Consider the following 23,821-nt stretch of genomic DNA (forward strand, 5'->3'; position numbering starts at 1 on the left):
ATATGTCAAATGTAGAAATCAAATTCCAGTAGGTGATAGAATGAGCCCGAGCTTCGGATTGCCTATACAGGTATCTGAGATCCATAGCAACCAATGTACGTAGTTTGCATTGTAGCCACTATCATGTGTTTGTTTAGTTTACTACGTCATGCGTACCCTCAAGAATTTAACTTTCAAGTCAGAAGATCACCTCTAAACATTAGCAATTATTCCAATCACCTAGGGGAACCTGACAATTCATCCAAATATGTCGTGATGGTATGAAAGCCCACTTAAATTTTGAATATTACGCAAGTGTGTCTACATGCAAATAAGATACTGTATGCAATATTGATGTAGAGAATAATAGTCCGTTTCTATATGCTAATGTAGGTTATAGTTGATTGTATATTCATACCCACTGTACCGTACAGTTCTTAGGGTTTTGTGTTTTCAACGGGACCGGTAACAACAGCGAGGATTGCTATTGTCATAACACGTACACCTACTAATGGTACGCCTCGTTGGACTTACTCGGTTAAGGTATGTGCCTGACAGACATTTGGGACTTTTGTCCTTCGCTGGAAACTTTTTATTGTGTAGTGATACGAACGAAACGATCTCATAACCATGCTGTAATAAGTTGTCGTCCGAACAGTATTTCTTGCTCACATTTCGAATGTCAGCTGACTGTTATACATGTAAGCATGGAAGTATAACCCATGGGTTATACTTCCATGATGTAAGGTACCGGTGCTTACATATATAAAATGTATCACAAACGTAAAACCCTGTAACCATCATAGCGGTGTTGGCCTCTGGAATTCTATTGAGCTTCTTACTGTACACCCCACATTTAGTAATCCAGCATATAAAGGCTAGCTATCGATCCCATATTTACTTGACCGGGGAAATACTTTGGCCGCAGCCTTTCTCGATAGGATCATGCAGATTAATATAGTACGCTTAATCCGTATAAACAATATGACGTAAGAACATTTCGTTATGTTCTGAATAGTATGTGCAAAACCCGAGTATTACCCCAATGAGTCAGTCCCTCCGAGCAATCGTTCTAATATCAAACGTTATACGTATAGTGTAACAAAGCGGAGTGTACTGCATGTAGTCAAGGTTGACAGGTAGGGGCCACCTGTAATTGTTTCATCTCTGCCTAGGATTTCTCGGTTGAATATGTTCGATATTATACGTGCGATGAATTTTAGTACAAATAAACCCTGATCTCTGTTTGGAGACTACGCAGAAATCGCGAGGGTTTGTTTACGTCCTACGCAGGGATATCGACCATTGTATGTACTTTTTCTTAATAGAAGTCATAGTTGGTAAACAAGCTAAGAAAAATGTGCACATATATATACACACTGTAACGAGATAGCCTTTGGTTAGAATTTAGACGCTGCAGAAAGTATTTCTTTTCAGTCTCTCCTTTTGTCACACCGCGACAGAGAAAACGGGACGTTGTCATCAACTCCTGTGGTCATTTAGCTCATGTGGACCATATTCGAGACATTGTCGAAGACCTTAAAAAAACGCCATCAAATATGAAAATTAGGGTTTGTTTTCACAACATTGACTTGATACGTCTGGCAGTACATGGAAATTGTCACTTTATGTTACACTTATCACGCCTCTAATATCGCATGTTTGAATTTTGTTAAGAAAATGTTGAAGTACACAAGAGTTACTACGGAAGTCATACTTTTAATTAGTGAATCCATTTAGTTCATTAATATTTGATGTTTTCATATATATATCAATTCATATTAATTCGATTTAGGCAGGTAAACTATTGTTAACATTAAAACCACCAGGGCGAGACTTTTGTATGAGCGTGCATAGATAACGCGTGACATTTTGCGACTTGAAAGGAACTAATTAGATTTTTCATTGCTTGTACACTGCAAATTACAAGACTGTAGATAATGGCAAGGTCTTTTCGACATAAACTATAAACTTATTTATGTGTCTTCGTTGTATTTAAATGATTTTTTTTTCTGGAGATACTGCTGAACACTTTGTACATCACTGAGGATAAAGAATGTGGTGAGCAGAAAACGGGCGTACGACAAAACGTTTTTAACTATCGCATATAATTACGTACTCCTACCTTTGCCCGCAGTCTGTTGATGTTCGAGACAAAACAGGGAATTCCATTTAGATTTGCAAAGGCTCCTTCCGGTATTTTGTGTTGTCAAACCATTTCTTTGTTTACAGGGTTGATATGGTAAACATGGAAGACAATATGCCAGCGTGTTGTACGTGATGGTTAACGGTAACTTTGGTTAAAAATGGAGAGTTCAATTGATAGCAAAGAAGACCAACGTAAACTGATAAAGGTAAACATCGTACGCCGACAAAACCTTGTCGGTGTTTCTTTTTTCTAAATCATTGACGTAATATTTATCTCTAAGTCATTGAGTCAATCAATATTAAAATATACACACTACCACAATTATAATATTTAGTATATAGTATATAGTATACAAAGACCATGTACATCAAAATCAACAATCCGTCACTTATAACTTACAATATATAGGAAAATAAGACATGCCACCAATCTTCAGTGACATCATCACAGAAGGTGGACAGTTAGATACACATAACTGACAAAGTACTTTAACACCGGAGTTTACATATATTAAAGCTAACCTTTTCACACCTCTGGTGACTCTTAAACACCTCCAGCAAAATTTGGATCATTCTGTCAGATCGTGAAGAAGGATACTGAAGTGATTTGTTCGAAACATGTAGACCTGTTTCTTAATCAAAAGTGGAAGAAGAGAACTTGTGTATGAATTTCCATACAACAAACTATCATATTGATAGTATAGCATAATACTAGTAACATCATAGATTTGCTACACTATCAGTAGTGTTGGTTCCAAAACGTCAGCTATCTATCATTGTATTGGACTTTATACAGTTTACATAAACAATAATATACCAGTATATTCCTATTATATCATCGACAGATCTTAACACAAAACTCCCACCCCTAAATAAAGTATCCATTCAATGATATAATATCATATCATATCATATCATATCATATCATATCATATCATATCATATCATATCATATCATATCATATCATATCATATAAATATCATATCATATAGATAATATAATATAATTGAGTTTAATTAGCCTTATTGTTATTACAGACAGTATATATATATTGTATGTATGTATGTATGTATGTATGTATGTATGTATGTATGTATGTGTGTGTGTGTGTGCGTGCGTGCGTGCGTGCGTGTGTGCGTGCGTGTGTGCGTGTGTACGTGCGTGTGTATGTGCGTGTGTGTGTGTGTGTGTGTGTGTGTGTGTGTGTGTGTGTGTGTGTGTGTGTGTGTGTGTGTGTGTGTGTGTACAGTCTGTCCGACTGATTAATTCATAAGTCCTATAATTGGTACATTCATGTATGTACAGGCCTATATACATATACTGTTTTAGTTCATATCATGTTCCATTTCTGTGAATACCATAGAGACATTGTTGGATTTTAATACCGTTATTGTATAAAGTAAACATATATATCATGCATGCATGTAGTGTATCATTTCACTAGTTGATTAGTACTGCTGTCACCACACCAATTATTTGATGATTTAAATAATTAAATGATGTCGAGTCTCAAATTACAGTTGTATTGAACACTAGACTTCAACGACGATCCCCCCTTTTTTACAAATTAGCTCTCTCTCCCCCCTATGTCTCTGTCTCTGTCTCTGCCTCTGTCTCTCTCTATCTCTCTCTCTGCCCTCTCCTCTCTTCGCTTGTCAACTTTGTTACTAGCTTTACCTATATGTCACGCCATGGCAACACTAGGGATGCCACAGATCTCGACATCTAGGTCTACCTAATCAATTAATTATCATCATAAAACATAATTACGTAATAATTATAAGAAAGGGTACCAGTTGGATATTTCCGTTTTAAGTCATCGCTCTAATGATTATTGACACACCGTGCAAGCCACAGGGGGGTGTTGATCACGAATTCTACCATCGTCCTTGCAAGCATGACAAAGAACAATAGCAAAGTAAATCTGTATTCATGACCAGTGCCAGTATTTAATATCCGATGACAAATATAATATGCAAATGAGTATTCCTAATGAGTGTGTTATTTTTACAGGGTCTCTGCATTGCTATAGAAACCGGTGATGTTGAAACAACAAAATTACTTCTTGGTAAAGAGGGTAATCTCATTAATGCGGACGAGGTTGGTAACATTCTAATTTTTTGTATTTTCACGTTCATCCAGCCAGGGGACTTAATCAATTGAAATGTGAAAATATAGTTTGTAAGACTACAGAGACAAATACATCAAATGATTGTTAAGCCTCAATTTCGAGGACGAGCAAAGATAGTAATATATTTTATGATAATGTGTAAAGATACACTCATGCTCGGAATTTCAATCGAACAACCACATTTACACCAGCATGAACTCCTCCTATAACCACGTTCTCATGGAGCTGAAACACCTGTGTACACCTACATATAGTAATAATCATTCTGAAAGGGGTAGTTGTGGAAATGCCTTGAAATGCCCTGAGTTTTCTATCAGTTTTTTTTTTAACTCATTGTGAAAATACTTACATAGAGCCTCGATTCAACTATTCTGGTAGTAATGTTAATGTTGATACATGCCTTGTATGACATTACAATTGTCTTCTGGCATTGTTAGAACAATTGACTGTTCGGTATATATTAGGGATTTTTCGACAATTTTATACGTGTGATAAAAAAAATTACGACATCGTATCTTTAAAAGTTATACCACGTTTGGGTTCAGTCAACTGCACGACGTAATGATTGAATATATATGCATCATTCAGTAAATAAATTAACTGCGTTAAAAAATTACGACCCGAAAACATAAGGCACTCAGCTTGTGCCCCTTTAATTATTGTGTTTTTGTCAGAGCCTATACTTCCCGAAATTCCCGAAATTGTACATTGAAAACATGAATATTAATGACATCAAACTTTCGATGCCATCTCAAATACGTGTTTGATTTCTAAACAGGATGGTAATGTCCCTGCTCGTTCCTTGTACCGTAACTTACTCATGGTAGCCGTGGACGCTGCACAGGTAGACACAGCCAAATATCTTGTTGAACAAGGTATAGACGTCAATCATAAAATGTGGGTGAGTGAAAGTAGTAATCCACTTTGAGAGAGAGAGAGAGAGAGAGAGAGAGAGAGAGAGAGAGAGAGAGAGAGAGAGAGAGAGAGAGAGAGAGAGAGAGAGAGAGAGAGAGAGGGGGGGGGAGGGAGGGAGGGAGTTTATCGACAACTTACATTACTGATACAGAATGGCCATGTTTAGTCACTCTATGCATGTAAGTCTTTTTTCTAAGAAGTTTGGAGTTTCCCACATTAATTCAATGATTTAAGCTGTCTGTCATCATATTCATTTCACTAGGTTGTCGGTGGTAAGAAGTCGGCTCGAGATTTCGCCAAAGAGCGTGGATTGGAAGACGTGGTCCGCTACATCGATGAAAGACTGTCACCTGCACAGGTGATAGATATTAAGCTAACCTTAGTTTCCTGTTTTTGTTTCATTGACAATTAATGTACACAATAGCACAATAATGCAAAGCTTAGTAATAGAATAGTCATTCAGGTAAACCCATGAACAGAACCACATGCCATACGTCCCTGTCGTGAACTACAAAATTACCGTCTGTTAGCATACAATTTGCTATTTCATTCTAGAAACGCGCCGGAAAATCGTATCACATTCTACAGTTTGATATTACAAGTGTGTTCGTTAGACATTATATACACTGGCTACATATCCCGTATGTAATCATGTGAGAATCGGTCCGTGGGTATAAATAACAGACCGGCCGATTACTAGTCTGTCATCAAATTGTAAATTATGGAATGTTTAGGTGAGGTTTGTTCCCTAGGCAATCAAAGATCAATCAGCGAGTACAGTAACCCCCCCCCCCTCCAAAAAAACCCCCGAGGAAAGCTGATGATAAAGAATACATGCATTGGGAATGTATTTCACTTAGTTCAGTTGCATCTATATGTACCAAGCGCAACAGAGCCTTGCGGCACAAATTGATGAATCGCCGTGGCAACAATTGTATTTCGTAAATACTTGAATGGTGCATTCCGTTTGCAATATTATTTGGGTAAGCCGATACAAGTTTGTATAAGAAATTGATTTCCAAATATCGTCTCTCGTCCCACAATTTAACCATATAGAAACTGGGCGTTATCATAGTACGAGAAATTGTCCACATTGTAATAATGATGTCGAGGACGAATTTCATTTTATACTCAAATGCCCATTATACAGAGAATTACGAGTTCGTTTTATTAAGCCATATTATTGGGGGAAAAAACCACCCGCCTTTAAACTTGTACAATTACTATCCATGGAAAATGTAAAGCAGCTTAGCAATTTATGTAGATATTTAAAACAGGTAGGGATCCTATGTTCTGTTCATATATCAACGTAATATGTATTAGTACATTCTCCACCACGTTTCCTTCGTGACGTTTTTTGTTTTTCTAGTTTTGTACCTGCTCAAAGTAAATAAAGAATTGAATTGAAGTACCGAGGCTGTAAGATTTCCCCCCATTGTAATCTATAGGGGGCACAAGCAACCGAGTTTATACGTTTTTAGGTACCTGTGCCACTTTAATTTTCACTATAATGTTGTTTAAATTGCTTACAGCGATTATTTTTAGCCGTCAGTGAAGGCGATGGAGAGACTTTACAAGAACTCATAGATACTGATATCAACTGCAATGTCACCGTGGTGAGTAAAATTTGACTGTCAGGACGGGCACTGGATAGAGTAGAAATAGCCTGGCCCTGGGACTTTTTTGATAACGTCAAAAGCTGTAGCCGCTTTCACCACATCAGATGTTAATCAGATTGTACCTGCTTATGATGAGAAATGCGATCTAATTACGTTAATGGGGGAAATTTGACTGATGGTATATTTACACAATTTAACGATTATCGGGATAAACTCTGATAATGCTGTGCTGAACTGCACAAGTAAACCCCATTTGTCTTACTTGTTTACAGAATGATGCATTCCGTTTCTTGTTACCATTAATCAATTCAAACACAGAAACCCCCCAAAAAAATTGCATATGCTACTCTTTAAGATTGAATGAACACAGTTTCTTGCAACATCTTGTCTAAATGAAATGAACTAACATGCAGACATCAAATGCAGACATCAAAACATTGACGCCCACCTGTCTGTGTCTAGACGTAGTAAGTCTAATTTGTTTACACTGTATTTCATAAAAGACAAAGTGTAGCAAGAAATTACGACCAATCTTGCTATCTTAGTGTAAGACTTACATTGCTTCTCATTGGTTGTCTCAAACATAGCCGTGAACGGTAACTTAGAACGGGCTGTAAACATCTAATTTTACCTAGTACTAGTAGTACTTTTAGCATTTATATGATTGATAATGTAGTGATGCTTGAGGGCCTCAATGGAAAGAAGTGTTTCATTTACTTTAGTACCCGTAATACTTAATTTTAGCCAGGGCCTGATTTGAGCTACCTTGAATAATTATATTTTATTAGTATTACTATTATTAAAATATAACTGGGGAAAGGAAAGGGCTTCGAACATAATCATCCCAGTGACTAAACTGTTGGATTTGAAATTGAGTAGCATATATACAATCTTTTCCTTGGCGTAGTTTTATTTCGTTTTATTATTCAATTACCCCCATTTTTCTTCTGATTTTAGGATCAATATGGCGATCCGTTATCTGGATGTGCAGGGTATAGTTTGTTAATGATTGCAATAAAAAACGAACAAAGCGTTACTGCAAAGATGCTCCTATCGAAGGGAGCCGATGTTAATTTTCAACATCAGGTAAAGTTAAAACAAACGATGTCACATAATTGGTCAGGTATAGATACATAGTTGATGAGGCTGAAGAAGGAGAGAGAGAGAGAGAGAGAGAGAGAGAGAGAGAGAGAGAGAGAGAGAGAGAGAGAGAGAGAGAGAGAGAGAGAGAGAGAGAGAGAGAGAGAGAGAGAGAATGTATGTATGTGTGTGTATGTATGTATGTATGTATGTATGTATGTATGTATGTATGTACATGTATGTATGTATGTATGTATGTATGTATGTATGTATGTATGTATGTATGTATGTATGTTGGTGTCAGTACATAATAATTCTTCAGGAATCGAACTAATTAATAAGTTCTTGCTAAATTGATTAGCACACGACCACCATCGAAGACACCAGTCCATGATGTACAGATTCGTCGATGATCATGAATAAATTGGTTGCAACTACCAGTGTCAAAACAAATAGATTATATGTTCTTTTGTGTGTTTGTTCCATTGTGTAGGAATGGGACCGTCCAGATATTGATTCTGATCCGATACTGGTGGAATCGGTTACGGCACGGCAATTAGCCTTGCAGAATGGGATGTTAGAGGTCGTTCAAGTACTTGATTCTATGACACCAAGGATAGAGGTGAGATCAGAATAAAATATGTATAAATCATCATCATCATCATCATCATCATCATCATCATCATCATCATCATCATCATCATCATCATCATCATCATCATCATCATCATCATCATCGACGACGACGACAACAACAACAACAACAACAACAACAACAACAACAACAACAACAACAACAACATTAACGCAGAACATATTCCATTAAAGAAGAGTATACACTTCCCCTAATCTCAGACCACCATTGTCTGGTGGGCTGAGCCCTAAGGGCCTTAGGGCTCAGACCAGTAAGGCCAATAAAAAGAGAGAATTGTTTCTGGTCAGGGCATTTTGTCTAAAATGGTGCGACGACGCGATTTTTTTTTATTCTCAACAAACCTGTCACGAGTACTCAATCTACTACATGTATTTATGGCAGTTACTGTTCTTTTTATTTAGCACTTTAGAGCAAGTGTATGTGCTTGTTCATGATTGGCTCTGCAGTTGTCTTCTGTGAAGTAGGGAGGGTTATTTTTGTGTTTCCCCTCGGATCTGTCATCTGGGTTGGTCAAACGCGAAAAAAGACCGACGTGAGTGAAGCACGAGATGACCAGAGACAATACCTTTTTTTGCCCAGTACATTATCATTATTATATATGAGACGTATAAACTTTTATGAACGTGCCAGTATTATTTTGCAGTTCCCCAAAGTTTAAAGTTAGAGAAAGTAGTCCATCAAGTAGTAAACGTTCTTTATTTAATACTGAAGTAATTAAGGAAAGAGCGCCGTCTTTGTTAATTACAGGTAACAAATGCCGCCGACGAACAAGAATCAAACGGCACAACCATTGAAGAAGAAATCAATGGCGATCCAAAGTACACCGACAATAATAATAGCCTTGAAAATAATCAACAAACTTCAAGAAAAATAGAGAACAACAATAAATCTACACCGAAAGAGAAGAAAGGAGACTCGTCTTGTACGTGTACGCTGCTGTAATGGAGAGTTTTGAAGGGACTGAATCACGGTGATGAGTTCTAAAGTTATCATAATCCTGTGAGGGAGGGGAAGGGGTGGTACTCCCCACATATTCAGATGGTGGTGTGCGGCCCGAATTCAAAAAATCTTGGAATGTATAATGTACTCTGAAAACAAATCCATCGTTGGGGGATTTTCAGTACAAACTGACTCATATTCTGTAGACAGATCAGCCGTTGTGGGCGCGGTCTAAATCTCTGCCTTTCTCCAAACAGGCTGTTAAGCCCGGAACGATGACGTCATTGCGTGTACAGGCTGATATGGCCGGCCCGATGACGTCATTACTGTGTACAGGCTGATAAGCCCGGACCGATGACGTCATTACTGTGTACAGGCTGATATGCCCGGACTGATGACGTCATTACTGTTCACATATTCTGATGCGCTGAAGGTATTCCTAAAACATAAAGACTTTTCCCATTTTATCGACCCCATGTTTAGGGAATTTTCAGATGAAAAGTCGACCAATGTTTAGGTGAAAGCTAGGTTGACCCATTTGGGTAGCACAGAGCTTACCCATATAACTTTCTATGGGAGTACCCCCCCCCCCCCCGATCATAATCCATCAGTTATTGTATGCAGTATGAGTATGTCCAGTTTTTAGTGTGCCAAGTCTTTCTAGTACCACGATGATGAACTGCAAGGGTGGATGACAGTTTCTATAATACCATGCAGATTACGTGTATTTTACCGTCTAATATTGTCACGTTCTCTAACTGATTTACTATGTCAAACTCACACACAGGTCTCAATCTTTGAGTTGAGTCATTGTAAAACCAGACATTTTCCCAAAGTGCAATAGTTCTTGATATAACCTTCGAAATACACAACTCAACATGTTCATAATTATTGATAAATATATATACTAAAGCTGTACATGTATATATTGAACATGTCTATTTTTCAACTCATTTTTTACGAACTAGGGGGTCGAAATGGGACGTTCGACTGTCAACGTAAAGTGGGGTGGTACTGAGTTTTACGATGGTGATGTTATATGGCAATCCATCTCCACGAGACTGTTCTTGTGAACAATTTCCAGTATCACGGTGAAAACTTTTATCTCAGGGGAAAAAAAACCTCAACGAATTCAACTCAACAGTGACCACGTGCACCACTTTGAGAGACAATACACATTTACTATTTTCGAAATATTCCTCTACAGGCTCTACTCTAGCATCCCTGTCCTTGATCTTGTGTATATAATGTATATATATAATTATTATTCTCATTCATCTCACATCTCTGTTTTGTATCAGTTTCATACACAAAACTTTTAGATGGGGTAATGAAATTTTTCATGTGAAGGTTTATGAGTCTGTTAAATATATGTTCCAAAACCAATTGTGCATTAAAGTTTACATTAAAATTTGGTATATATCATGAATTGTCCAAGTCTGTCGGATTTGCCTGCATACATACTACATTCTATTCATAGACACCCACGCACGCACACACACACACACACGTACGTACGTACAGACATCCATCCATCCACCCACCGACAGACATACACACTACATGTACTCCACCCACCCATCCATCCACCAGACACACACACACACACACACGCACGCACACACACACACACACACATATATACATACATACGAAATGAAGTTGGGGCAAGAAAAGTGATACAGGTGGGAGTGGAATCTATTTCCCAAGAATACTAGTCAGAGTAAGTCAGAGTGCTATGCCAGACTGAGGTAACCTATCAACTGGTGGATTTGTGCATTGTCATGGTTTCCCAGTGGCAGGTAAGAAACCAGCTCTTTTACCCAATGGATCAATTTATTCAAATGGTCCCTGCCTAACTTGGAAATGAGAATTTCTAAAGGAGGAACAAGGATCATGCCATGATACATGTAATGCACAATGTACACACACACACACACATGCATACATGCATACATACATACATACATACACACACACACACACATAGATACATACAGATAGAAACACAAACACACACACATAAATGCATGTACTGTATATATCTATACATCCATACACATACATACATACATACAAACACGTGGTATATATAACTCCTTTCTTTATCAGGCAACACTCCACATTGTGACGCTATCTAAAGAAACACTCCACACTGTGATAGACACTGTCTACAGAAACACTCCACACTGTGACAGACACTGTCCAGAGAAACACTCCACACTGTGACAGACACTGTCTGGAGAAACACTCAACACTGTGACAGACACTGTTTAGAGAAACACTCCACACTGTGACAGACACTGTCTGGAGAAAGATGACACACATATCTACAAGTTATTTTCATTTTGAAATTAGAATGTAGTTTATTTGAAGGTCATTTATTATTCATTGTTTTGTTTTTTACAAAATGCGACATGGAAACATCTTTCAGTTAGTTAGTATTTTGAAAGACTTAGGATCAAGTTCTGCACTGTAAAATATAGAGTTGACCTGACAAATAAGAGTGAAAACATTCGGGGCAAAACCAACCGAGATATATGAACACACAGTTTACTAAGTCAATGCTGGCATTTTCAACGAATGTAAATTATAGTCTTCACAGAAGCAACACAATATAAATAATATTTTGGCAAGGTTACACACGATTAAAGCTTTCTCATAACTTCTCCAAAAGAAACCTTCACTTTTGACCTACAGTTTGTGGCTGTGTTGAACTCTGACCTCTGACCTTTGACCATTCCAACAATTTTGTGTGAAATCAAGAAATTTTTGACGTTTCTGTCTTTGAAGCTTTTGTTGAAGGTATAGTAGAACTGTACTTTGTATTATCCAAGTGGGCAAAAGACATCCTGTCTGGTGGAATATTGGGCCAAAATAAAAAATACGCAAACAAAGTCATTTCCTGTTTTAATAGTCTGCAGGCCTACTTGAAACGCAATTATTACGCAGAAAATCTAACTCAACAACATTGGAAAATCTAACCAACAGTATTGGAGAGTGTACTTTTAAAACTATTAAAGGAAGGCAAACAATTTTAAAAAGAAAACAAACGTAAATACAACATGTAGGTGTTAATATTTCTACTTGCTTTTCAGCGTTGACGTCGTTTTTTCCAAATACAATAAAATTACACTTTGAATTACTTGTTCTTTAAATATATTTTGGAGCAGCACACATAAATAAATAAAACAGAAACTGACAAGTACTACTGACTTTGCGTACTTGCATTGCGGACAAAATAAAACTTATTTCTAATAACAGAAGGTTCTCATTTGTTAATATATGCGGATGATTTCTTCTAAATTCACACAAAAGTGCAAGAGAAATCGATATCTGAAATCGGACGATTTACACTTTTTAGTGGATCACATGGTTTTTAATTACAACATGACTACACTTGTGTATTTGCATTGACAACAGTGTTACTAGACGAGACAGGTTTGCCATTCACATCTGCTACTACGCCCTCTAGTGGCAGTGAGCGAACAAGGCGCGATGAGGTTCTAGTCAAAGGTATGGTAATGCTATTGAATTTTTAGTTGTGAAAAATTGCTTAAATATTTTTCATCAGAAAATAACAGATTTGCGAGATGAGAGGAGAAAACGATTTACTTGTAAGGTGTGTTCAAACATCTGAATTCAAAAAGGAATACAGTTTGGGATGGCTCACAATAGCACAGATAATGACCACCTATCGGTTGTAAAATTTCGTTTTTGTTATGCGGACTTGTGCAGTCCACCATCATAAGTACCAGATAGATTTTGACAACGTACTATACTACGAGAGAGTGATAGTGTACTTCTGTGAATTTATCTATTTTGGCGCAAAAAATGTAAACGGGACAATTTTGCACAATGCACTACTGAAATGTTGTATAGTGCAACCGACCTGTACTTCTATGAGTGCATTTATTTTGGTGCAAAATCGAAATCTGACACATTTCGGCTTCACTTATTTTGGCAGATAACATTTTTTTTACTACAGTGCACTTAGAGTTACATAACTTTTGTAAGTTAATGAACTGATCTGAAATAATTCTACCTTTTTTACCTAAGGTTAGTCAGAATTTTCCAGTGAAAGTAATTCTATTCTCATGCTAGTTCACTTTGATGTCAGCTATAAAAATATGACAGTGGAAATCAATGTTTCGGCTTACTAAGATACACACACAGTAAAAATATTGTTGTGGTGTTTTTCACTTTCTTGATTATGAGGTGACTATATCCACATACCAGAGGCAGTGCAATCACTCACTTGTGTAAATCTACCACATCGAACAACAATAGTCTTAGTTTGTGTCTATCTTAGCAAGCCGAAACCTCGACTGCCACTGTTGTACGTATGAGAGCCAAAATACATACATTCGCAGTACCTATACATTCTCATTTTGTTGTCCGAAGAACACACATGTTGTAACTGTGAGAAGCGCCAAGCCCAAGTCACACAAAGCAAGTGATTTTCAGATACACTATTTCATCTGTGTTTATGTTAATCTTATCAAATCACATACTATCCGAAAAGTGTCTATCATTTGCATATTAGCAGTGTCACTTGCAGTCATCATTGTTGACAATGTATTTCAGTTTTTTGTTTATTTTAAAATTAAAATCTCTGGCATGGCTAAAGGTAATGTTATTAACCATACAGGACCTAAAGATGTCTAAAGGCAATGGTATTAACCACACAGGACCTACAGACAACAAGGTAATGGTATGTCATTTCGTAGCAATCATAAAATCTTCACCAACTATTCTGACAAAGAAATCAAAAAAACAAATTAGACCTCGTAAACTGTAATATGAAATAAAGATAAGTAGTGGGTTCATTTTTGAGACTCAAACCAAAAAAAAAGTACTGCCAATGGCAATGTGCACAACTGATATCCAATGTCTGACATACACATACAGTGAGAGAAACACACCTCAAACACGAAAACATCCCTACAGGATAATGGAACATCCCATAAACTTTAGCCAAGTGAGTATGCAATATTATATAACCATACTTCCACTGTAAAAGATGGCAAATTTTGACAGAAAATCACTCTTTTGACCTTAACTTGGAAAAAACACTGATTCGATCGCTTTCCTTCGAACAATTTTTCATCTACACATCAGAAGCAATGTCCCTACCGAATTGTGAAATCAATCGATCCAGTGGTTTCTCATGTTGTTCACACACACACACACACACACACACACACACACACACACACACACATACATACACACACACAGACAAAATGTGATGCCTATAGCACGCTGAACCTCAGTTCAGTTGTGCTAAAAAACAAACTTCAAGAGATCTACTGACACAAGAACAAACAATTTCTTGTGTACAATTCTTTGAAACATGATTTACAGCATAAAGTTTGATCAAATTTTTGTTAAACTGAACCATAAAATTACAAACACAAAAAAGTTGAAGGACTTCATAAAATCTGACAAAGAACTCAAAAAAAGTGCATAACCACACACTATTTTGGAAGAGCAGTACTACCAATTTCCCTGTAAGATGCCTGGGGTGTGTTCTTGACACACCGCTTCATGTGAAGCAAAGAGCATGACACCTTTACGATTCTGAAAGTCAGATCTTTTAGCTAGATTGCTGTTAGGTTTCTTAAAGGGGCACCAGCTGAGTTTACATGTTTTTGGGATGTAATTTTTCTGTACATTAAAAGATATCTGATGTAACCTAATAACTGAAGTACACTGAACTATCACCTTGCTATTGGCATAACTCAAGCATGCACGAGCCATTTAGAACAAAAAATATGGAATATATATTCTGGTTGTCACGACAACCTTAGTCTATATCACAACAACGCATGTCTATGTCACTGGTTCTGCTGTGTTCGAAAGATGAGTCAAGAAGTTCAATTACTTTCCCAGACTTTTCATTGATGTTACTGGCTGGTACAATTATGTTATTCTCCAACATTTTTCTTCATTCACCAGGAAAATATTTGTGACCTAAGGGTTGTCACTCCTTGTCTAGCGACTCGTATTGACAGAGGCCCCTTAGGTGACTCGCATTTTCCTTGGCTAAAGGAAGAAAATTAGTGGCGAATAACATCTAAAAAGATTTGATGATATATTTATTATCCGTACACTATGTACCAGATGACTTAAATACGCCAGATTTTCCGTACCATCAAAGGCATGCATCATCAATATCTTAATTACGGTTTTATGCACTTATTTCACTCTATAAACTCAGCTTGTGCCACTTTGATCCTGTACTTGACATACAACCAAGGGTAGAGTAATGCCATGGCAGAAGGAATTCACCAGCAGCTCTCACTTTTAGAATCCGGCGGTGAGATTCAATATCATAGTTGCAAAATCAGTGGCATGCAATGAATAACCTCAAAAAAAAAATTAGACTCAAAAATAGAGGAAATGACAATATTTTCATATTAAATTACATTTTTTTAAATAACCTGTGTCATGTGACATGAAATTAAGTTGCGAGTATATTTACTCTTTTAATACTGTGCTAACTTTTATGTCTTGCAATATGTTTGCTTATTTGTTTTTTTCATAAGGGTGTGTTTTGAGTATCAACTGTCAATCATATTCTAGATGAAGCCAAGGTTCAGGTCAGAGGTTACTATATATAGTAGAATTTACATTTTTTTCAGGTAGCAAAAGCCCAATAAAAATGCAACGTCAAAATGCCACCTTCCGTCCTCCCTATTTACAGTCAAACAGCAAAAGTTCAAATCAGTTCTAACACGCTAAAAACTCTGGAGATAAATTGCTTAGGAGCGAAACTGAGTGATAAGGCTTGGGACTTAAAATTTTGAAAAATCCAACTGATTTATATATCTGTATATTTTCCTTGAAATTCGGTAAAATGATAACTTTTATTTTTTCTTGTTGTGCGTACGCATGTCCTTAATGGAATGTTACTGAATTATGTTCTCAACAACTTTACCTCTCAAGGAATGATGCCACATCACAGTTTTTTCATAAATCTGATTCTAAAAAAATCTAGCGACCGTTAAAATTAAAGGGGCACAAAAGCTGAGTTTGTATGTTTTTGGGGATGTAATTTTTGCTTGTAGATGAAAACAAACTTGTTGTGTTCTGATTACTGAAACATATTCAATTATCGTTTGCCGTTGGTAGAACTCTAACCTGGTATTTAGAATAACACATAAAACTATTTCATGCCATAATGACAGAACCCCGTGATGCACGAGTGCAAGTGTGGCATACTCGGGGTAATTGCATGAGTGTTTGCGGTGTTCTCTGCAGTCGTACTTTCACGAGCATAGCGAGTGAATGTTCTGCAGAAAAAATACTGCAAGTACGAGTGCAAATACCCCAGAGTACCCAAACTGGAACTCAAGTGGCATGGGGTTCTGTTATTATTACAAATGTTTATCCAAAACAACAAATTTCTGTAAAAATAACACTATGCCATCACATGCCTTTGTGTGGAACGAATGATCGCATCCTCATTTGCATATCATTTGCATGCAGGTATGCAATGTTTTCAGTTCTGCACTGCAGTGAAAATACCACTAGTATGCGCACGCAACAGTGCAAGTAATCTCTGGTACATATGTAATAATTTATCATAAATCTAGTAATATGTTGAGGATACTTCTGTGATCAAGTTTTCTGACAACGACAGAATATGATTCCGGTGCCACGGCATGCATCAATGTTAACATTATACTAGTCTAGTTTCATTATAGTTTTTATGAATGTGTTTTCACTTCTGTCTATAGCTTATAATATAAACTCAGCTTGTGCCACATCAGTTTCTAAGATACAGACATTCGAGCCACACTATCAGCCAGCACTTATCTGTTAATAAGCCTGATAGGGCCTGAACAACACAACGTATCTTACAGTCCAGCGGCACTTTCAATTCCCGAACTTGTCCATGTTTTTGACACTTATGTATTGAAAATTGTTGTGTTCTCCCGTATTTCTCATAAGCATCTTGTTCTTGTGCTCATTTTCATAAAATTTGTGTCAAATAGGGAATGCCACTGACCATGCAAATACAGTTAGTTGTTGGCCGCACTCCACATATTGTGTGAATTATCGCGAAAACTATTGGAGGTCCATCGACTATTTTACAAAAGTCAATGTCGTCTTTGAAGAAAGTTATATGTACATAGCTTGATGCATTTTTACTTGGATAAGCTTGTTTTTATTTTCCATGATTAATCTTTACTGAGCTATCAACTAAACAGTTGCTAATAAAGAAAATTTCACAACCTGAAAAGAGTTTCTTTCTTCAACCTCTGCAACAGTAGATTTAGCAAATTTTTTTTTTCAATGAAATTATTTTTTTCAAATTTTTAAATACTGACAATTTACGTAGATTGTAACGACTAGAATCATTACAACTCTGTCCCTTTTACAGAAAAATAATTTACTAAGTTTTACATAATTTCAAACAGCTGCTTGGACAGTAACCTCTTCAATTGAACCTTGACCTTTTGGGGGGAAAACACCAAAAATCTACACACACAGTAAAAATGTTTTTATCTACATGAGGTATCTACATTGCACTATGATGGGTTATCACTTTGACTCTGTTTTCTCTCTTCTCGCCTCTCTTGCAACAGCCGAGAGGCAGCTTGTTTGGCCTGTTCCGGTAGTTTAGATGGATCTTCCAGTAGATCAGTCTTGACACTGACTGTGGTGAGAGCTGTCGTCACCGCTGTAAAACACAGAGAGAGAGAACGAACATATGACACAATGTGGTAGCAATGAAGACTAAAATTACACAGAAGAGAGAGAAACTAAAAGTAAAACACTCAACATGCTAGATTGTATATATCACAGAAAGGATGTTATCCAATCAAATTGTGCATATTATAGCAAGTATATTATCCAATCAAATTGTGCATACTATAGCAAGTATGTTATCCAATCAAATTGTACATACTATAGTAAGTATGTTATCCAATCAAATTGTACATACTATAGTAAGTATGTTATCCAATCAAATTGTACATACTATATAGTAAGTATATTATCCAATCAAATTGTAAATACTATAGCAAGTATGTTATCCAATCAAATTGTACATACTATAGCAAGCATGTTATCAAATCAAATTGTGTACCATGTATATTATCAAATCAAATTTGGTGTACCACAGCATGTATGTTAGCCAATCAAATTGTGTCTACCATATCAAGCATGTTGTCCATATCATTACATTTACATTATCCATTCAAATTGGGCCTACCATACCACGCATGCTATCCATTCAAATTGGGTGTACCATACCACGCATGCTATCCATTCAAATTGCATGTACCATACCACGCATGCTATCCATTCAAATTGGGTGTACCATACCACGCATGCTATCCATTCAAATTGCATGTACATGTACCATACCACGCATGCTATCCAATCAAAATGCATGTACCATACCACGCATGCTATCCAATCAAATTGCATGTACCATACCACGCATGCTATCCATTCAAATTGGGTGTACCATACCACGCATGCTATCCAATCAAATTGCAATATTGTCAACTTTAAAACTTACCTGATCTCATTTTACTTAATTTACACTCTTTATCCATCCAAATTTGAATACTAGATTCTAGCTGGTCTTCAGTGGCCGAGTCCAAACATTTCCTATACGGTCTGAAGAACTCTTTCTGAATTAAACCAAACTGAAGCCATACTGTTAAGGAAAAACACACCTGTCTTGGAACAGACTTGTAAATACGATGAAAATACTTTAAAAGGCCCTAGTTTGGGATTAGGGATTAAAACTTAAATGTCTTGTATTTCGTTTGTATTCTGTCACGTATTCATATTATCTTGAAGTAAAAAAAAAGTGATAGAAACATTTTTTTAGGTGTGAAAAAGCTCTGTCAGAGGTATAGAAAAAGTTGGTCTAGAACAAAAGAATAATCCTGTGTAATCTTTACAGCTCCACTGATCTGTTAATACTAATGCGAGAACCTGGGATTGAAACTTAGGCCTTTAAAAGACCATGCCGGATTAGGTTTAAAGTTTGGTTGTGAAAAACAGTTGTTTGGCAGAGCTACTGAATATGATGGTCCTACATTACAAATGTGATCCCATCTAACCATTACGGCAATGAATGAAAAGATAGTGACTAAAATGTGAACCTGAGAGTGCATAGAGGACCGCTAATAAATATGGTGAAATCTATGCTGCATGAAAAATTTAAGTAACTATTGATGATTTTCGAAGGGTGTATGAAAGCTAAACCACAGCCCAGATGTGATGATTTTCTAACAAAGGATACAGGATAAAATTTCCAGTTATCTTGAGATTTTTCTTGAATATATTTGTCCAACATTTCTTGTAAAGCTTCATCGTTAGACTGATTTCTAACTGGAACACCGCTGTCTGGTAACTGCTCCTGTACGTCACTGTCAACACAAACAGCAATAAACGATTTAGGTGATGAACTCTCTGTAAATATAACAACTGTGTTGAAATGCCGAGTGGCAAGGATTTATTATCATTACATATGTACCACAGATTACTTGCACTGGTTCGCACGCATACTAGAGGTATTTTCACTTCAGTGCAATACCAAAAACATTACTGTTACCTGCATGCAAATGATATGCAAATGACATGCAAATGAGGTCGCGATAGTTCACTACAAACAAAATCATGATTTGTATGAATTTTGTGGAAATTTGTCGTTTCAGATAAACATGTAATAATAACAGAACCCATGCCATGTGAGTTCCAGTTCGGGTACTCAGGGCATTTAGAATGATGATGTATCAACTATCAACTGTTTGAATGAGATCATTCATTTATATGTAATGCACACAATCAGCCTACAACACACACACAGTACAGGCTACTAATTCTGACGCTAGTGGTGTCCCTTAGTCCTACCCCAGAGACTTGCCTGTATTATGGAAACATATTTCCATGCCTGTACTGACTTAACATACTGGCTCACAGTATATTTTTAAGTTCTGGCAAACAGCATTTCCAAGCCAAGTCTTGACTCTAGGTTTCATCAGTCCAGTATGTAAGGCACAACATACAACTGTTGAGGGCGCATGACTAAGGGTATGCAGGCAAGCTAGCTCCCTGTACACCACATATACATGAGTCACTCACCTTATTTCTCCCTTCAGATTCTGAATCTGAGCTTTATATTTCTTAGCATCTTGTTTCTGTTTCTCCATATCTTTCTTCAATCTTTCTATATGATCCGTGGCTTTCTGCAACATGACAGCTAAACTGACCCGGCTTTCTATTTCTGGATCGCCAAGACCGACTAGACTTTGTAACTCGTCCAGTCCTATTTGAATGTTACTACGTCGTTTGATTTCAGATGTTCTGTGTTTCAACCGCCTACGTTCAACCTGGTGACAACAAAGTATTCAGTACACAATACATTACAGTTTGACAGTTGTGGTGGTTGAAAACGGGACACTCAATTAGCAAAAGTGCAAACTCAAATAAAATACTCCTAACGCACACAATTCAGTTGGTAATTACCAAAACACTTCTTTGTTTTCAAGCTAATGTTGCCACAATCTGATTAAAATCTGATGTAGTGTACACGTCCTGATTTCTTTTGGGCTACGTTTACTGTCATTTGTTCATTTGTGAGTGCTCGTTACATACATCTGAACATATTCCACGCTACACTAGAAACCCAAATATTATACTTACCCTTTCCTGTTCATCCATAGCTGTCTTTTTGTGTCTTTTGGCTCTGGGTTGTTGGAACTGTGGTAAAAATAGAAAAATCATATCATTGTCTGAGTTGAGCTTACATTACCGGTCTGGGATAAGCAAATAAGTATAATTTCTTCAACACAAATTGATTCTAAGGCATGGTTTAATGTCGTTCCCAATCTAAACAATCTTACAGTAATATATAGACAAGCCTGAGTAATTTGCAAAAAAAAAATTAAAAAAAATTCACCTCATGTCATGCACACACACTCACCCTTCCATCCACACACATGCACGTGTAGGGCACCCATACACATACACATACACATACACATACACATACACATTCACATGCAAAGTGTGCGTGCATGCGTGCACACATGCCCTTCCATCCACATGCATACACATGTAAGACACACTCACAAGTACAGCACACACACACACACACACACACATCAACACATGTGCACAAGCAAGGCATGCACACTCAGACAGAGATGTACACATAACCACACACACAGACACAGATGCATTATCAGAAACCATGCCACTTATATGGGTACGTCTTTGGGACTTCAGCTGAACCAGACTTCAACAGTGTTCTCTCACCTCAAACATTTCTGGACTTTGTGTCTCTTGATAACTACCTGGAGATGAAGCTGCACCTATACAATGGAAAAAAATATAGGCATGCTACGTTAGACTCCACAGTCCAACCAACATCAGAAAATAAACCAGGAATCTTTCTTTTAGAAAACTACAATAAATTTCCATCACAGAGGTACAACACTCAAACATCATGTCCACAAATATCAAACATCTTTTCTTATTTACGTTTTCAGATTGTATATTTTCAAACAAGAAAGATTCCCAGTGGAGACCTGTTGTAATGTGAAACATCATTATATATTCCCCATCAAGGAACTCGGTCAGTGTATTAGCATGATGTACAAGTAAGTTATGATCTACATTGATCAATTTACAAATAAAAAAACTGAAATATAAATACAATTAATAATTATGATTGAAACACTGTACAGCAATCCATTACTTAGATAACCGTTGAAAAGTCTAATATGCGAAATACCAAAATAGAAAAAAAAACGACAACGTAGAAACCCCGGAATCAACTACTACAGCATTTGATTGGTTGATTTGTGAAATGAGAGAGAAAAAGACACAGAAAAGATGTTTGTCAGTGTCTACCCGCACACTGACAACGCATACTTGCCGACCAGGAAGCATTATATATATACAGACTTAGAGATATGTTTAGTTCTATTCGTGTATTTTTTTTATAGAGATTCTCAGTGAGTCAGACACACGAGACGGGCTGGTGTTTCCCATACTCACTAGATGCAGTAGATGCTTGTCCCGAAGCTGAGGCGGGGACAGACGGTGCCATGGCATCCCACTCTCTGACTGACTGAGTACTAAGCTTCCTGTGACCTTTGGCCTCCGACTAGTGAGGGGAATTGATAAATTTTAGAGAGAACATATTGGAGTATCATGTCTGGATGAATGGCAATCACAAAGTAAAGACTTATGGCCACTTACCTGATAACCGTTAACCCCTGCAACAAAAAACTCTCTCGTTGTCTTTGAAACTGAAAAATGTTAACACACTCAAGTTGATAACCCTTATATTAACTGTTTTTTTCCTCCTATTGAGGCAACTTTTTTTATCCCGTATATCTATACACAAATTAGGCACACCAACTGTACAGACTCGTCACAGTTCAGTTTCAGGATTGCAGTGAACTTTACTGGAAACTCAAATCTTCCTCATTCTTATATTGCTCACCTTTCATTGTTTCTCTCATCCAATGATTCCTCGTTCGCTTTTTTTCTCTCTCTCTCTCTCTCTCAACATTTTCATTTCATCAAAAATGCTGTCAACCTATCCCATTCACCCCTCCATCCCAGCAAAGAAAAATCCAAACTCTCTACTTAAACGGAATTTCGTAGGCCCCTTGTGTTTAAATTTCATGTATAAGAACTGAAGACGTGAGAAAACAAAGAATCGTGGTTGCAGAAATTATGACCATTTCCAATACATTTGATATTCCACTTGGAAAGTATACCCTAGTCCCAGTATCAAAACAAGCTTACTTTTCTAAAAGTAAATGACTCTTTCTGTATAAAATGACGTTCAGACAGAATCATTTTACGTCAAAGAGTATCAAAAACTCAACTTTAGTTGAGGACGGTTTATGGGTTGCGGTAAATCGTTTTGAGGTAGCTTAGGGGAGAGTGGTAGCGTCTTCTGTGGTGCGTCTTTGTAACATTGTTTTAGTCAGCAACCGCTAAGACTGGTCATGGACTCTAATATTCTTGTCTTTTATGCGATCAGAGAACTTAAAACAACCAAAATGAATATAGGGTAAGTTTGTGGAACGAAATGTGAAAATTATGACTGTTTGAGAACCTTCGGACCTACACAGGAACAATTTGGGAGTAGGGCGAGTACAAGGAGGATAAATCCATGGCTGGGAATACCCTTGTTGGATCATCCCAGTTGGATTATCCTGCTCAATAGATGCTGACTAAAGCCATGTTTTCATGTGGGGTTCTCTATATCGAAGGTTGTTTAGGCAACAGACTGGTTTATTGACTGATGCAGTTTGATAGTTGTACACCTTCCAGGATGTGACCATAATTTTTCGCTACCC

The 23,821-nt window shown here is 37.1% G+C and overlaps 2 protein-coding genes across 3 annotated transcripts in view; one reads left to right on the forward strand and one right to left on the reverse strand.

The window, feature by feature from the left end:
- Positions 1-394: 394 nt before the first annotated feature.
- LOC144446725 (uncharacterized) lies at positions 395-10,782 on the forward strand. The gene is made up of 9 exons (XM_078136545.1): positions 395-522; positions 2,212-2,333; positions 4,142-4,228; positions 5,038-5,160; positions 5,437-5,532; positions 6,707-6,790; positions 7,751-7,879; positions 8,367-8,495; positions 9,276-10,782. The coding sequence occupies exons 2-9, from the start codon at positions 2,286-2,288 to the stop codon at positions 9,468-9,470; spliced, it is 891 nt and encodes a 296-aa protein (XP_077992671.1). The 5' UTR covers positions 395-522; positions 2,212-2,285; the 3' UTR covers positions 9,471-10,782.
- Positions 10,783-14,682: 3,900 nt separating this feature from the next.
- Positions 14,683-23,821, reverse strand: part of LOC144446962 (uncharacterized) — a 48,698-nt gene continuing 39,559 nt past the window's right edge. For both annotated transcript variants that reach the window (XM_078136826.1, XM_078136825.1), the window contains exons 10-16: positions 22,503-22,611; positions 21,759-21,814; positions 21,144-21,200; positions 20,583-20,830; positions 19,741-19,867; positions 19,006-19,135; positions 14,683-18,159 (exon numbers count right to left, since the gene is read on the reverse strand). In XM_078136826.1, coding sequence (XP_077992952.1) covers positions 18,008-18,159; positions 19,006-19,135; positions 19,741-19,867; positions 20,583-20,830; positions 21,144-21,200; positions 21,759-21,814; positions 22,503-22,611 — 879 coding nt within the window. In that variant the 3' untranslated portion in view covers positions 14,683-18,007. The remainder of the gene's footprint in view (positions 18,160-19,005; positions 19,136-19,740; positions 19,868-20,582; positions 20,831-21,143; positions 21,201-21,758; positions 21,815-22,502; positions 22,612-23,821) is intronic.

This window comes from Glandiceps talaboti, chromosome 15, assembly GCF_964340395.1.
Source record: "Glandiceps talaboti chromosome 15, keGlaTala1.1, whole genome shotgun sequence".
Lineage (NCBI taxonomy): Eukaryota > Metazoa > Hemichordata > Enteropneusta > Spengelidae > Glandiceps > Glandiceps talaboti.